General features: G+C 42.9%; 1 protein-coding gene across 1 annotated transcript in view; it reads right to left on the bottom strand.

The window, feature by feature from the left end:
- The window catches only part of LOC124774964 (cytochrome b5-related protein-like), a 34,417-nt gene extending 17,196 nt beyond the window's left edge, over positions 1-17,221 (bottom strand). The window contains exon 1 of the mRNA XM_047249691.1: positions 17,080-17,221. Within this exon, the coding sequence (XP_047105647.1) occupies positions 17,080-17,090 (11 nt within the window). The 5' untranslated portion in view covers positions 17,091-17,221. The remainder of the gene's footprint in view (positions 1-17,079) is intronic.
- Positions 17,222-17,890: the final 669 nt, after the last annotated feature.

The raw sequence follows: 17,890 nt of genomic DNA, 5'->3' as shown, positions 1-17,890 counted from the left end.
AGACTGGAAAGTTGCACAGGTCACACCAATATTCAAGGAAGGTAGTAGGAGTAATCCACTAAATTACATGTCCATATCGTTAACGTCGATATGCAGCAGGATTTTAGAATATATATTGTGTTCGAACATTATGAATTACCTCGAAGAAAACGGTCTATTGACACACAGTCGACATGGGTTTAGAAAACATCGTTCCTGTGAAACACAACTAGCTCTTTATTCACATGAAGTGTTGAGTGCTGTTGACAAGGGATTTCAGATCTATTCCGTATTTCTGGATTTCCGGAAGGCTTTTGACACTGTAGCACACAAGCGGTTCGTAGTGAAATTGCGTGCTTATGGAATATCGTCTCAGTTATGCAACTAGATTTACGATTTCCTGTCACAGACGTCATACTTCGTAGTAATTGACGGAAAGACATCGAGTAAAACAGAAATGATTTCTGGGGTTCCCCAAGGTAGTGTTATAGGCCCTTTGCTGTTCCTTATCTATCTAAACTATTTGGGAGCTAATCTGAGCAGCCGTCTTCGGTTGCTTGCAGATGACGCTGTCGTTTATCGACTAATAAAGTCGTCAGAATATCAAAACAAACTGTAAAATGATTTAGAAAAGATATATGAATGGTGCGAAAAGTGGCAGTTGACCTTAAATAACGAAAAGTGTGAGGTCATCCACATGAGTGCTAAATAGAACTTGTTAAACTTCGGTTACACGATAAATCAGTCTAATCTAAAAGCCGTAAACTCAACTAAATACCAGGATATTACAATTACGAACAACTTAAATTAGAAGGAACACGTAGAAAATGTTGTGGGGAAGGCTAACCAAAGACTGCGTTTCATTGACTGGACGCTTAGAAAATGTAACAGACCCACTAAGGAGACTGCCTACACTACGCTTATCCGTCCTCTTTTAGAATACTGCTGCGCGTTATGGGATCCTTACCAGATAGGACTGACGGAGAACATTGAAAAGGTTCAAAGAAAGGCAGCACGTTTTGTATTATTGCGAAATAGGGGAGAGAGTGTCATTGAAATGGTACAGGATTTGGGATGGACCTAATTAAAACCAAGACGTTTTTCGTTGCGGAGGAATCACTAAATTTCTCCTCCGAATGCGAAAATATTTTGTTGACACCGACCTACATAGGGAGGAACAATAACCACGATAAAATAAGGTAAATCAGAGCTCGTACGGAAAGATATAGGTGTTCATTCTTTCTGCACGCTATACGACATTCGAATAACAAAGAACTGTGAAGGTGGTTCGATGAACCCTCTGCCAGGCACTTGAATGTGATTCTCAGAGTATCCATGAAGATGTAGCCTGCACCATTCGTTACAGAATACACTGATCGACAGGACACAATTCGAAGGTCAATGTCAGTAAAGAAACGAAGGATTTCCAACCTCTAAATATTGCACACTAGAATTTCTATCAGGAAATGTTGTGAGTAGCTCAACACCTCTGTGCGGAAGAACTCATATCGGTTGGGGCTAGGTGTTACTGCTGTGATCCGTGCGGCACAGGATAGTACAACTCAATTTGCATCCAGCATGACGCAGTGGTACATTCAGTGTGAATTGGTCATTGAACTCAGGTAATTTAGGCTCTCTGTACTTAGTGAGTCCTTTGCTCCGGGGTCACAGTGTTACAGCTTGATGACCGACTTGTACTCACAGTTTGGTGACAAGAAGACTTACAGGGTGAACTGTATTTTCCCATTAAGATAGAAGCACAATGACCTAGGGAACACTGTTTTTCCCTGGCCCCTAGCGAGCCGTTGATCCTAATCCTATGTACCCTGTATGTCTTCTTCTTGGTATGGAATCACTGCTACCCAGCATTCGCCGCAGATTTAAATAGCGCTGTCGTCTAGCGGAGATTGAACCTATCACAGATAGTCTCTGTTTGTCCATCTTTTTAGATAAGGGTGCGGTACTTGGCTATTCGATACAGGATGTCAAATTAAAGACCTCCTAGCCGTCTAGTTTCCAACCTTATTTTGTTTGGCAACCAGTTTCAACTTTTTACTACACAATCTTCAGATCGCTGACCGACGTGTTGGAAGAGTCTACCTCGCTTGTGATCAAAGCAGGGGCCAGCAATACGGATATCAGTAGATTTTTGCTATAGCGATCTGCCGACTCGGCATCGCTATAGCAGAAATCTACTGATATCCGTATTGCTGGCCCCTGCCTTGATTTAGACACTGGACTCGCATTCGGGAGGACGATGGTTCAATCCCGGGTCCGGCCATCCTGATTTAAGTTTTCCGTGATTTCCCTAAATCACTCCAGGCAAATGCCGGGATGGTTCCTCTGAAAGGGCACGGCCGACTTCCTTCCCCATTCTTCCCTAATCCGATGAGACCGATGACCACGCTGTCTGGTCTCCTTCCCCAAACAACCAACCAACCCTGCTTTGATTACAAGCGAGGTAGAATCTTCCAACATGTCGGTCAGGGGCCTGAAGATGGCGTAGTAAAACACTGAAACTGGTTGCCAAATAAAATAAGGTTGGAAACTAGACGGCTGGAAAGTGTTTAATTTGACATTCTGTATCATAGATAGAATGTTATGTTACAGCCCAGGATTGGTTTCAGTATCATCAGTGAGTGTATTGGCGGACTTTGATGGCGGTAGCAAACCGACCAAACCCATATATTGTAGGGATCATGCCCTGCATTCCTCTAAAGTTATTGAGACAAAAGAAATAGGGAGTGTAAAAGAGGATGTTTAGACAAGACTATGAGACCTGGTATTCTATCAATACTCGCCCAGAATCTTAACTGCTGCATCACTACGTTCGGCGGCATAGCGTAAAGTTGTGTTTGTAGTCCACAGAGCAATAATTCGGCTTCCTATCATTGAAACACCAGGTTTCACTATTCCCGTTTCTTCTCACGGGCGAAAATAGACATTATTATCACATGAAGGGGAACACCGATCAATTTATGTCTGTCACGAATCCAAATAAGCGCTTGCATCCTCATTGACGAAAGACATGGTTACATTTTCTGTTGTGTAGTGGTAAATGGCTGAAGGGTACTTAGCAAAATAAAAGCGGATGACAGAGGCGTGTACGACGCATTACACCCTGACCAACGTACTGTTCTTTCATTTGAGAGTGAGGCAGTCACTGGGTCCACTCATAATCTAAGACGAATGTGATCTTTGGGTACATAGCATCTATAAAACAGTGCAAAAAAAGAGCGGGAAGCCTCAAGTCGATCCACAATTGATGAGTTATTAGTAGAAAGCCAACAGAAAGCTTGTATCTCACACTTATGTTAATAAAAGATCGTCAATAAAAGAATAGATTGGAAGCCTCTGCTTCATTCTGAATACGTCTCTAGAAGAGAAATACGATTTTCTGTTGGACTAAAAGCTTTTCTTAAATTCATGCCACCGCTGTAATAGCATTCACTAGTGCTGCAGAATCCCTAATAAATCACCTTTATAGTGTAGCTCTAAGGCCTCGCAAAACTGTACCATCTTCCTGGAAAACACCTCAGGCGTACGGCTTACTCTGGTGACCCTAATACTTCCGCAGAGATTTGGCACATACTGGTAGTTGCCAATAGCGCTTCAAATCCAACCAGCAAAATTGTTGTATTAACGCATGTTTTCGTACTTTGTCACTGAATGCCCACGAGAGAAACAGAACTGTCTTTCAGCTTCAAAAATTGAAAGAGAGCCACTAGCACAATCATTCGACCGTTAAATTTGTAATTGATGCTGCCCTTCGTATGTGCAATAATTATGAACAAAGTGTCAAATACAGACTGGATTTACACTGGATATAATTATAGAAATAAAAGCGGTAATTTATTCCACTTGTACACTGACCAGTCACATTAATGCGACCACCTGTCAAACGCCTGAATAATCGCCTTTTGCAGCCGAGACAAATGCGAGATTTGCAGGAAGAGAGAGTGGGAAGGTACCGTCAGGGATGTGCAACTATGCTGACTCCAGTGCCGTGGTCAGCTGCAGTAGGTTTCCCAGTTGATGATCCACGGCGCGAACAGCCAGATCTGGGTGGAGAGAACGGTAAACTCATACTGGTGCTCTTCGAACCATGCGCGTACGCTGTGACTGTGTGACACGTTGTATTGTCCTGCTAATAGATGCGATTGCGCCGAGGAAAACCCAACTACAAGTACGGGTGCACGTGGTCCCCAAGGATAGACGTATACCTCTGTTGATCCATTGTGTCTTCCAGAATGACGAGATCACCCAGGGAAAGACACGAAAACATTCCTCAGGCTATAACGCTCCCTCCTGCGGCCTGGATCCTACCGACGGTTGTTTCAGGGTGACAGCCTTCACACGTTTCACGCCGTATGCGCCAACGGCCATCTGTCAGATGGAGCATAAAAGGTGAGTCGTCACAAAAGGCCACCTGTCGCCAGTCAGTGGACGTCCAGTTGTGGAACTGGTGTGCAAATTGCAGTCTTTATCGCCGATGAACAGCAGTCAGTATGGGTGCATGAACCAGACACCTGCTGCAGAGGCCAATACGCAGCAACTTTCTCTGAGGAGACACTGTTGGTAGCCTGTTTCTTTCGTCTGGGCGCTCACTTGCGCAACACTTACACGCCCATTCACCCTTACACAACTCCGCATCTGTCTTTCTCCCCTGTCATCTATGGCCAGTGTTGCACCACGGATCACGCGAGTACATGTATCCATGGGGAGAGGTGCTGAAGGCTTCCTTCGCATGAACGGTGGCCGTGTAGTGTGTAATGTGTTTGTCCTCAAGCATATATTTGCAATTTGGACCTCTCAAACTGTGTTATAGGGTATTCTCGTACTCGGTTGTAATGCTTTGTAACGGGGAAACCATTGATTTCCGGACCTATGTTTATTGGAACCATTTGTTTGTTCCATTGTCTTCTACTCGCTCCTTTCTTTTGTACCTATGCATATTCTCACTCCCTTATCTCGCAGCCGCCACCATGTCAGTTGCGGTTTAATGTCTTAGGTTAGCAGGGGGAGATTCTATATCGCATGCTGGAAGACCCTCGTTTCTTCAGTAATCAGTTACCAGAGGACGTCACACAGTGTGATAAGACAAGTGGCAGAGGTCGTGTCCTGTCTCCCTCGCTGATAACCCTCGCCGACATCCTAGCAGCTTATCGTTGGCAAAATAGTTTATGTAAACGTTCCAGAAAAGGCACGACGCGTGACTGCAACTCACGTTAGTCGCTTGTATTTGCAGCTTCATTGATTTTCAACATTTCATTCCGTGTATTCTGCGATGCACAGGAAGAAGAATCTCGAAAGCAATAATGGATTTGTGTCGCGGTAGAGAAACATTCCTGAAATGTTCCCACCAAAATGCCAGAGACGATTTGTTTCTTAGGAGAGTGACGCAGTTACACCACACATACTGAACAAGTCATCCACTTTACAATATATGCACAAACACATACATTAGTCTTTCACTTTTGTGTGGCGCGCGTTATCTCGGAAATAAATTAAAAATATTTCTCATCGCTGCTTTAGTCCAACATTTTTCAGAGGTTTCCATCGATTGCAAACAGATGCCAGTATTGGATGACTCTGCTAAAAGAGGCCTAACACTGTCACTGATGACTAGCATTTTACCGTTGTTTGATGAGAGCCTTGCAAATGAAAATCAAATTCTTGTCTAAAACTGTAAATGAAAGTGCAATACGATCCGCCACTTGAGGATTTTTTAACGAATGTCGTGTTGTCTCTTTTTAATACAAGTAATCTGGATTTCAATGGTATGTGGTGCCAGTGCATGCATGTAGAATTGCTGGTAAACTAACTAATAAGCGACGTAACGTATTGTGTTTAAGGTATTTATAAATAATTACTTCCTTTATATATCTGAATAATATCGTAAAGCGAAGTAAGAATTGCTCGTTTAGAAAAAAGCTATGGTGTCCATTTGTCTACGATTAATTGATTCTTTATGCTTTTCGTTGATAAATTTTATTGACCACAACTAAATTAAGGGGGAATTATTTTGGCATTGATGAGCATTAGGGGGTGACATTAAGAGCCACATACTTACGAAAGCATTGTGTACGTGTAATGAAATATAGCTTTGACAGAGGTGATATGAGATTCCAAACCTAATTTTCATCAGTATGTTCATCACTTTGAGACAACGGGATGTCAAGTGAATAGAAAAAAGTGCGTTTAGACAAGAGGGCTTTCTGCTTAGAAATTAATATTGTCAGTGCTGTTGGAATACACGGCGCAGGAGAGCAACGACGGCATTTCTGAAGGATCCATCCTGGCATTCGCTTTAATTGATTTCGATAACCGTCGAAGACCGAAGTTAGAATGGACAAACACAAACACCGTTCCCCCCCGAGAATCGTCTAATGGCTACTGTCCTCTGACTTTTTAATCAACCAACAAGTGAAACGCCCCCTTAGAAAAATTAATGAATTACTGTGCTGATAAACCTCTTACATTATTTGACTTTCAAACAGCTGAGCAGAACTGAACGTACTCAGACATTTCGCTCTTTACCTATTCTGATCAACATTAAACTGACAGCCAATATTTTTAGCGCAACTCAATCTGACTTTCAAAAATTCCTACAAGAGAATGGCCCTGACTAACATTAACCTATACGTTTCACAAATCACTTGCCTCACAAAAATCTTCGTTACTCGAACTACTGCAATACAGCGAGCGTCACTACTGCCAGCTAAATAAAAGATTCAAACTACTGAAGGCACTAACTACTGAAAGGCATAGTTAGCAAATGAAAGATTTTGACAGAGAACAAGCAATGTATTTATCTTAATAGTGTTCAAAAGTCATTATATATATATATATATATATATATATATATATATATATATATATATATATATATATATATCAGTCCATGATACCCAATATTAGAAATTTACTCTTTCTGATGGACACACGTCCAATTCGTCCGCTCTGAAAACTCCGCCATCTCTCTCCCCACACCCACCACTGCTGGCGGTTCACCTCCAACTGCGCAACTCTACGCGCTGTTCGCATCCAACTGCCCAACACTATAATAGCAAATATTGCAACAATGCCGACCAGCCTCAGACTGCACACAGCACACTCAGTGATTTTCAACCAGATCGCTGCGTGGCGTTACCAACATAAAAACCTAAACAGCCTACTTACACAAGAAAGTTGCGACAATCCAGCTTGATTTCTGTTGGCTATCTGTTGTGCCAGAATTACAGGTTCTGCATTGAGTAAAGACAATATTATTTTTCCATTTCACGTAACTTAAGTCGAAGACGACGGGAAAATGGAATGTAAGAATCTGCTTAGCACTTGAGAGAGCCGTCTTGGAATTGAACACAATTGCCTTCACCCAATATCAAGATTACTGATACTATGAAACGATAAATTCGTATATATGTTGTACCACTGCTACAATAAAATTATTGAAGTGGTACGAACAAAGACAGTTATGAGTGACAGACAAGCGCCCGCACGCACCGAGAACGCCAGTACAGTCAGTATGCGCGTTCACAGTATAATCCTGTTAATCATTTGTTACAAAAGAACTGCGAGATAAAAAATGGTTAGAAGAGAATTCGACAAAAAGCAATCAACCGCACAAGTAAAAATTTTCACAATTACAGGCCTAAATTAATACCGTGTAATTACGGTAACATTTTCTGATGCTACCACGAAGTGAAGTAAACATTTCTACACGCCATAACTTCAAATTAAAGAAACGTTTGATGCTTTATGATCTGTTGGTAGCGACTGATACGATCCAGGTCCACCGTTCATTAGTACTGAGTGCGAGGGTACGCAGCCATTCAGTTGCTGACTGATCACAGGCAATATGTTACAAGAGTTCGACGGTGGGATGCAGTATGAGGAATTCACGGATGGCATGGTATGAATTTAGATTTTGGAATTTTATGATAAAATGGCTGCAATTCAAGGTTCCTAAGATTCCTGACATTCTTGAACTTCACCGGTGTGTCATGGGCTACTCCAATAGGCATGCTCGAACGTGGCACTGACCCGTCGATGCCTAAAAGTGAAATAGTTGCACAAAAACTGTCATGGCGTACAGGGTTGCAAAATACCGTATCGTCCAAAAACCTATCACAAACGAAGTTATTTAAGGAAAGCAATGAAAAATCTAACCGTACGTGGTCCGAAAGGATTTGAATTCTCTCCTCCTGACTGCCTTAACCGCTGCGCCACGTCAGTTGTTTCTAGTAACACTGGCGGCCACATTGGCACAGTGTTTCAACTTGGTTTCTGTGTACATTACGTAAATCCCTCGTGTCCGCTGGCGTAACGTGTTCACTGAATTCGGTCATCTGGACACTGTCTTGGAGTGTCCGCAAAACTGAACTGTAGACTCGTAGCTGGAAAGCGCGAAAGATGATGTCTCACCGATTTACTGGCTGGATACTTTATTGTGGATCAGGGTACTGTCACAAGATAAGAGAAAAAATATTTGGTTTTTACCGTAATATCGTATTTTCAGCTATGTCTGATCAGCTCATTGTTTGTGGCTTGAGACCAGTAGATTAAATATATGTTAAGCTAGCTTGAGTTTGCTGTCAACACTGTTTTCGTCTTTTTGCGAAATGTCTCATTTCTTAATATTCGACTATATACAGGGTGATTATAATTAAACTTTCAAAACGCTGAATAAATAACACCACTGGTCAGAATGACGTCAAATTGCAACAGAGTATTATCGGAGAAGGGGGGAAACGTATGGCAGAAGATAAGAAATAGTGTGAAAATTGATCAATACATAGCGCTGTGTGCATCAGATTACGCAAATGAAAACACCTGTCATGCGCCGGCCGCGGTGGCCGTGCGGTTCTAGGTGCTACATTCCGGAACCGCGGGACTGCTACAGTCGCAAGTTCGAATCGTGCCTCGGGCATGGATGTGTGTGATGTCCTTAGGTTAGTTAGGCTTGAGTAGTTCTAAGTTCTAGGGGACTGATGACCTAAGATGTTAAGTCCCATAGTGCTCAGAGCCATTTGAACCTGTCATGCGCACGCCCCATTGAAGTTAGTTTAAACACGCCGGGTACACGGCTTTTCCTCCTTTAGCGTCTGCGACGTTCGCCATGACGGTCTCAATGCAGGATCGCGCCCTGCTTGTAAAGCTGTATTACAAGAATAATAACTGTGCACACGTCGCTCTGCAGAAGTTTAGGACACTGAAGGGTTTGAAAAAAGACGTTGGTCCGATGACTGCCGTGGGTCTACAGGAAATGATTCGGAAATTAGAAAAGACTGGTTCTTTTGCTGTGCAACCTGGTAGAGGGAGGAAACGATCTGATTCGACGTCAGTGGAAGCAGTGGCCACAGCAGTGCAGGATGAAACGAGTGGTGGTTGCAAACGTTTAGTGCACAGAGAATTGCCCGAACATTGGACATACCCTTGAGAACGGTGCGTAAATACCTACGAAATATCCTTCTTTGCTATCCATTCAAAATTACCCGTATGCACGAGTTGCTTCCTGTTGACCTGCCAGCAAGAGAGACCTTTGCTTTAGAATTTCTTACTCACAGGGATGTGGATAATGATTGGCCGTGAAAGATTTTGTGGACAGACGAAGCCCACTTCCATCTGACAGGATATGTCAATACACAGAATTTTCGAATATTGGCAACGGAAAATCCACACGCAAATCAGCCAGTAGCACTTCATCCTGAAAAGGTCACTATGTGGTGCAGGTTTACGGCATCATTTATCATAGGGCCACATTTTTTCGAAGAGACAGGTTCTTCCGGTCCTGTTACATGTACCGTCACTGGCAAGTGCTATGAGTGTCTTTTGCGCAACCACGTCATTCCAGCTCTCCAAGAGCGCGGATGCGTGGATGGGATCATTTTTATGCAAGATAGCGCATCTCCGCACATTGTAAGTCCAGTAAAGTACCTGCTGAAGAGTCATTTCGGAAATGCTAGAATTACCAGAGCCATTTCCCTACATCCTGGCCGTCCCGATCACTTTATCTTAATCCGTGTGACTTCTGGCTGTGGGGCTATTTGAAAGATGTGTTCACTGTTCCGATTGCAGACTTAGCTGCACTGAAGGCGCGCATTGTTCAACACATTCTGAAAGTGACCCCAAAAGCAATTCGATCAGTTGTGGAACATGCTGCTTCACGATTCCAACTAATTGCAGAAAACGGTGGACAGCATATTGAACATGATTTGTGCCAGGCCCACGGAAGTTAATAGTCCGATCTGATTTTGACTGATGCTTTTTATGCGGTTTTTGGCCTCAGGACAATTAAAAACTGACGTGAGTGATGCTTTGTATGCGGTTTTTGGCCTCAGGACAATTAAAAACCGATTTTTTGCATCCTATTCCATATGATCTTGCCGTGGTGGATGGGCTTACGTAACTAACAGTATCTCACCTGTACACCCTGTTTAACTGCACACTGTAACCAGTGTACAGTTTCTTGAACGTCATACATACACCTTAGGCTAGGCATTGCTGTATATTTCAATTGTCATTTGTGGTCGACCACTATTAAATTATAATGCTCACAGCGCCATCTATTGCTACATTTTATAACTATTTATTTTTATCTGCCATGCGTTTTTCCGCTTCTCCGATAAGTTTCCGTTGCAGTTTGACGTCATTTTTACCAGTGGCGTTATTTTTACAGCGGTTTGAAAGTTTAATTATATTACCAGGTTTATTTTTTTATCTTGGCATCAAACAGAATGCATTCATAGGACTGTGTATGGTTTACCTACACATAAATCAAATGACAGTATATTCTATTTAGGAAACACACCGTGGAAAATTACCTCTGCACTGGCTATCGTTAATGAGACACCTGCTGACTGTGACAGAGAGGAAATTTTAAATTAACGAATTCGTTACTCTTCTGAAGCATCATAGTCCCTAATGTAACTGCTATTCACATTCTACAGCTGTTTTCTACCTTAATTTTCAACCTTTCATGTTTGACAAATATCAGGTATTTTAAAAGCAAACCAAAAAAGAAAAACGGTGATTATAAAACTTGAACAACTGAATTAGCTTGTATTAGTACAGCCCGCGATTATCCACAGGTCAAATAAAGCGGTAATATTCACTCTGTCATATGGTCGCCGCTAGATTAAGTCTGGCCCGGTCGCATGGTATTTTCCACTTCTAGTACAACAATCTGTAGGCTGTTTCAAAGAAGACAAGAACAACTCTTGCACAGTTTGACCACTGCTACTGACTGTCAGGTACGTATTCGTATAGATAACTAGTAGTTGATCGTATTTAATTTATTTACTAGTACACTCAGTAAAATACACACATCAAAAAAGTTTTGCATAACCTCGATTCCGAGAGTTCCGGAACTTGTACAGAAAATTGGAATAGAGATCAGCATAAACATCATTTCCACCCTTTTAACTGCTCATGAAAACCACACATTGCATTTTGTTCCTCCACACAGCGAGACCTTCAGAGGTGGTAGTTCAGACTGCTGTACACACCAGTACCTCTAATACCCAGTAGCACGTCCTCTTGCATTGATGCATGCCTGTATACGTCGTGGCACACTATCCACAAGTTCATCAGGGCACTGTTGGTCCAGATTGCCCCACTCCTCAACGGCGATTCGGTGTAGATCCCTCAGAGTGGTTGGTGGGCCACGTCATCCATAAACAGTCCTTTTCAATCAAACCCAGGCATGTTCCATAGGGTTCATGTCTGGAGAACATGCTGGCCACTCTTAGTCGAGCGATGTCGTTATCCTGAAGGAAGTCATTCACAAGATGTGCACGATGGGGGGCGAGTTGTCGTCCATGAAGACGAATGCCTCGTCAATATGCTGCCGATATGGTTGCATTATCGGTCGGAGGATGGCATTCACGTATCGTACAGCCGTTACGGCGCCTTCCGTAACCACCAGCGGCGTACGTCGGCCCCACATAAAGGCACCCCAAAACAGCAGGGAACCTCCACCTAGCTGCACTCGCTGGACAGTGTGTCTAAGGCGTTCAGCCTGACCGAGTTGCCTCCAAACATGTCTCCGACGATTGTCTGGTTGAAGGCATATGCGACACTCATCGGTGAAGAGAACGTGATTCCAATCCTGAGCTGTCCATTCAGCATGTTGTCGGACCCATCTGTACCGCGCTGCATGGTGTCGTGGTTGCAAAGATGGACCTCGCCGTAGACGTCGGGAGTGAAGTTGCGCATCATGCAGACTATTGCGCACAGTTTGAGTCGTAACACGACGTCCTGTGGCTGCACGAAAAGCATTATTCAACATGGTGGCGTTGCTGCCAGGGTTCCTCCGAGCCATAATCCGTAGGTAGCGATCATCCACTGCAGTAGTAGCCCTTGGGCGGCCTGAGCGAGGCTTGTCAACTACAGTTCCTGTCTCTCTGTATCTCCTCAATGTCCGAACAACATCGCTTTGGTTCACTCCGAGACGCCTGGACACTTCGCTTGTTGAGAGCCCTTCCTGGCACAAAGTAACAATGCCGACGCAATCGAACCGCGGTATTGATATGGTTCAAATGGCTCTGAGCACTATGGGACTTAACATCTGAGGTCATCAGTCCCCTAGAACTTAGAACTACTTAAACCTAACTAACCTAAGGACATCACACACATCCATGCCCGAGGCAGGATTAGAACCTGCGACCGTAGCGGTCTCGCGGCTCCAGACTGTAGCGCCTAGAACCGCACGGCCACTCCGGCTGACGCGGTATTGATAGTCTAGGCATGGCTAAACTACAGGCAATACGAGCAGTGTACCTCCTTCCTGGTTTGTTTCTGTTTTGTTTTGTTTTGCTTTAGGGCGCAAAAAACAACTGGGGTCAAAAGCGCCCAAATCAAAACTATAGAACACGAAGACAGAGAGGAGCTAAAAGACGACTATATCTCAGTCCCAATTAACATAATAGAAGACAGCTAAAAACAGGTACGTAGAAAAAGGGCTAAAAAAAAGACACCAGACAGAAGTGAAGGCCCAAAACTAAAAATTAAATGGCCTTCGCCATAATGCTTTGGCGGATAAAAGCAATAAGGCGAAGGCCATTTAATGTTTATGACTGGAACTGATCGGCTGTCGGGACCCCTCCGTCTAATAGACGCTGTTCATGCACGGTTATTCACATCTTTGGGCGAGTTTAGTAACATCTCTGAACAGTCAAGTGGACTGTTTCTGTGATACAATACCCACAGTCAACGTCTATCTTTAGGAGTTCTGGGGATCGGGGTAATTCAAAACTTTTTTTTGATGTGTGTAGAATTCCCACAGGTACCCTGCTTTAACTGCCTAAGGATGCACTTATTCTACAATATAAGACTTGGATTACCTTTACTCCGAATTTGAAGTTTCGATCTAAAACACTAAATGACAGCAGATACTCTTTATTCGGTTCCGAATTCCAGTTTCATAGATGAAGATACGTCTTACTGTGAACGATATGACCCAATTCCATCATATCCTACGTTCAGACGAAAAGAGCTCTGGAGAAGTGACTTACCTGGACATGAATCCGACAATAACAAAGCGAAATCTGTTGCTGACCTCGACAAGCGTTATACGACATGGAGAACTTGAGGGTCAATTCTCCTCAGTCAGCCTATAATACAAGCTATTTTTACAATATTTTTGGAAAAATTAATGAAGCAATCAACGTATACCTTTTTTAATGTTACTTGTTGATTCTTGGGCAACATTGTGTTCAAAATAAGATGAGTCGTTGACAGACGTCCTGCAGTCAGAAAATCTTATGTGAAATAAAAAAAAAAAACAGTTTTCTTGATCTTTAGGCTATTGCATAAGTCGTAATAGCACAGTTTTTTTTTAATTTGATAAAATTATAAAATGTTTGAAACAATGATGTTCTTCTGTCGTGTGCTTTTGGTGACTTTTCGTAATAACCAATGAGTAAATTAAAATTTGAAAAAATGCCTATTACACCTTCTGAACATGCCTGAGAAATAATTCAGCCAAGTTTCAGAATGATATCTTTATAAATGCGCCCGAAATCCATTCCTTCAGTTTGAGATGCAGGGTACACCAATAAAGATATCTTTCTGAAATGTGGCTGAATTACTCCTCGGGCATGTCCGCAACGAGTAATAGACTAATTTATTCATTAGTTACCGAGAGAAACGTGTCCAAAGCACACGACGAAACTACATCTTTGTTTCAAGCGTTATCCATTTTATTATTTTGTCAAATTCCAAAAACTGTATTATTACTCCGAGCGCATTGTTCTATAGATTTTTTTTTTTTTTTATATCAGATACGATTTGCAGATGGCATGGCTTCCGTCATGGACTCACCTCATTTTGGACAGAGCCACTTAAATCCTTGGACGGAAGGTTTAATGATGACTGAATTACTTTTGAAAAATCAGGAAATGTTGTCCAAGAGTAAACAAATAACGTGCAAAAGATTTACGTTGATTGCTTCATTTTTTTCCAAGTTATCGTAAAAATAGCTTCTTTTAGAGACTAACTGATGAGAAAGGACCCTTAACAGCCAAGGACTGGAGTGACGTGAAGCAAGGGGAAGCAGGAGCGATGGAGTCATATAGTATGAGAGATATACTCTGTGGCTGTGAGGAACTACAGGATGCCCAACTTCTTCTCATCTGCAGGAAGCTGAACAAAGTTCGAACTGTGGACGATCTGTTCAAAACTATTCAAAAAGCTAGATTTTTGGGCTGCGCGGACTATCTTTTGTTAGTGATCCTGCAGTCTAATCTTTTTATTTATTCTGATTGTGTATTTGAGCTCCTTTGGTTATGTAATGCGTATGTTTTTCCTTGTGTTAGTGTTTTATTTTGTAATCTGATCTTCAAAGCACGAAAATAGCAACAATTACTATTAATGTGCTGTGACACATGTGGAATATGCGTCTGTGTTTTTCAAACTAGCAATTTTCACTGATGCGCCAAAGAAACTGGTATACGTACGCGTATTCAAATACAGAGACATGTAAATAGGAAGAATACGGCGCCGAGGTCGGCAACGCCTATATAAGACAACAAGTGTCTCGTGCATCGTGCATTTGTTAGAAATGGTTCAAATGGCTCTCAGCACTATGAGACTTAACATCTGAGGTCATCAGTCCCCTAGACTTAGAACTACTTAAACTTAACTAACCTAAGGACATCACGCACATCCATGCCCGAGGCAGGATTCGAACGTGCGACCATAGCGGTCGCGCGGTTCCAGACTGAAGCGCCTAGAACCGCTCGGCCACAGCGGCCGGCATTTGTTAGATGGGTTACTTCTACTACAATGGCAGGTTATCAAGATTTAAGTGGGTTTGAACGTGGTGTTATAGTCGGCGCACGAGCGATAGGGCACAGCATCCCCGAGGCAGCGATGAAGTGGAGATTTTCCCGTACCACCATTTCAGGGAGTTACCGTGAATACCAGGAATCCGGTAAAATATCAAATCTCCGACACCGCTGCGGCCGGAAGAAGATCCTGCCAGAACGGGACCAACGACGACGGAAGAGAATAATTCAACGTGACAGAAGTGCAACCCTTTCACAAACTGCTGCAGATCTCAATGCTGGCCCATCAGCAAGTGTCAGCGTGCGAACCATTCAACGAAACGTCATCGATATGGGCTTCCGGAGGCGAAGGCCCACTCGTGTGCCCTTGATGACTGCACGACTCAAAGCTTTACGTCTCGCCTGGGCTCGACAACACCGACTTTGGACTACTGATAACTGGAAACATGTTGCCTGGTCTCGTTTCAAATTGTATCGAGCGGATGGACGAGTACGGGTATGAAGACAAACTCATGAATCCATGGACCCTGCATGTCAGCAAGGGACTGTTCAAGCTGGTGGAGGATCTGTAATGGTGTGGGGCGTGTGCAGTTGGAATGATTTAGGACTCCTGATACGTCTAGGTACGACTCTAACAGGCGACACATACCTAAGCATCCTGTCTGATCACCTGCATCCATTCATGTCCATTGTCCATTCTGACGGGGAGTTGTGCAATTCCAGCAGGACAATGCTACGGAGTGGCTTCAGGAACACTCTCCGGACATTAACATTGTTGAGCATATCTGGGATGCCTTGCAATGTGCTGTTCAAAAGAGATCTGTACCGCTCGTAGTCTTACGGGTTTATGGACAGCCCTGTAGGATTCATGATGTCAGTTCCTTCCAGCATTACTTCAGACATTAGTCGAGTCCATGCTACGTCGTGTTGCGGCACTTCTGCACGTTCGCGGGGGCCCTATGCGATATTAGGCAGGTGTACCAGTTTCTTCAGCTCGTCAATGTATAACGGTACAATTTCTTTAGCTATCAACATGTATACTACTTTTCGACAACCTGCTTTATTTCTGAAATACGCCAATTACTGTTTCATACACAAGCATATTCTGTAATAGAGAAGATTTTAAAGGTACTCATCAACGCAACACAATACAATAACAATACAATGAAGCATTTGGAAGTGTGACTGACAGGTACGAGAGGAGACATGTACACAATTTCAGTTTCGTTACTACAACCTATTCCCACAGTATAATACAGGCAAGTTTTTTCCAGCTTCCAAAGAAACATAATGCACAAATAATTACAACACAGAAACACACCGAACAGGTTATAACAATTCTCAGACGGCTGGAGTACACGATTTTATTATCCATTATATGACCAAGTGGTGACAGGAATGACATCCGACAGCATAATACCTTAACGTAAACTGAAGGTTAAATGGTACCTTTACATCATAGTAAGGCTAATTATAGGAAAAATAATACTTGTGTTGATGAATAGGGTCCCATACAGCAGTGACAGATCACAGTCATAACCTGAAGACAATCCATGTCTCGCATTCCTTTTCACAGGTGAGTTACCAGAAATGTGAATGATAATTGCGCGTCAACACTCTTGGAGTACACGCCACTATTAACACACAAAGAGGCAAGACTAATTCTCAACTTGGTAACAGCTTCCGGGAATAAATATCTCTGTTAAACAATGTACTAGTAGCTCAGTTTTTGCTTATAAAATGGAAGTACAGTTCATGTGAGCTGAGGTCGATAACTGCATAATTTGTGGTGCACGACACGGGCACTTACCCTTTCTCCATGGCGATTAGGGTTGGACTGACACGGGAGCCGATCTGCCTCACTTTTAATAACTACTTTGACGGCCAGTCGAGGTCACCGTATCAGCTGTCCTCTAATTGGAGTGTTAAGCTAGTTCGAAACTGGCCGACGCTTATCAGTCAGTGGCACCGAGTAAACACAGGCTCCCCACCCAGGCGTATCGCGCGCTCTTGCTTACAGAAACACGACCTGCTGACACTTGTCGTCAAAAATGACGCCAGCGCTGGGTGACGCGCTAAGAGGCGGGCAAGCCAGCCACCAGAGGCTACGGACACTCGAAGGATCCGTGAACTTTACGCATACAAAAAGAAATAGCTGGCTCTAATTTTTCCCTAAATACGTAACCTCCACAAGATGGCACTAGATGTCGAGGAGCTACGTAACGATAAACCGGTTCTCTCTCACCCCGTGACGGTTTAGCTATAATTGGACAAATTTAATTTTCCACAATCTTTTTGTACGTTTTTGAGATAAGCCTCTTAGCTCTAATATTTTAGGGCACCCCAGAAAGAAATGGCATCAAGAGTCAATTTTATGTAAATAATAAACGTACCAGACAAAAATTTTACTGTTTTAGAACTATTAAAGTGTAGCAGCTTCACTCGCATTCCCAAGTGCAGTTATTTTAGTTTCACTCAGTCATTTGCATGTTATGTTGATCGTACTGACAACAACTCACCGTGATGTGGTCAGTGTCAAAACGAAACTATTTTTTTATTTGAATCTACAACAAAATCTGATAAAGTAATTCAGCCACTTAATTATTATCTACTCCAAGATT

Source organism: Schistocerca piceifrons, chromosome 2 (assembly GCF_021461385.2).
Source record: "Schistocerca piceifrons isolate TAMUIC-IGC-003096 chromosome 2, iqSchPice1.1, whole genome shotgun sequence".
NCBI classification, from domain to species: Eukaryota; Metazoa; Arthropoda; class Insecta; order Orthoptera; family Acrididae; genus Schistocerca; species Schistocerca piceifrons.
This window is presented reverse-complemented; position numbering and strand designations above follow the sequence as displayed.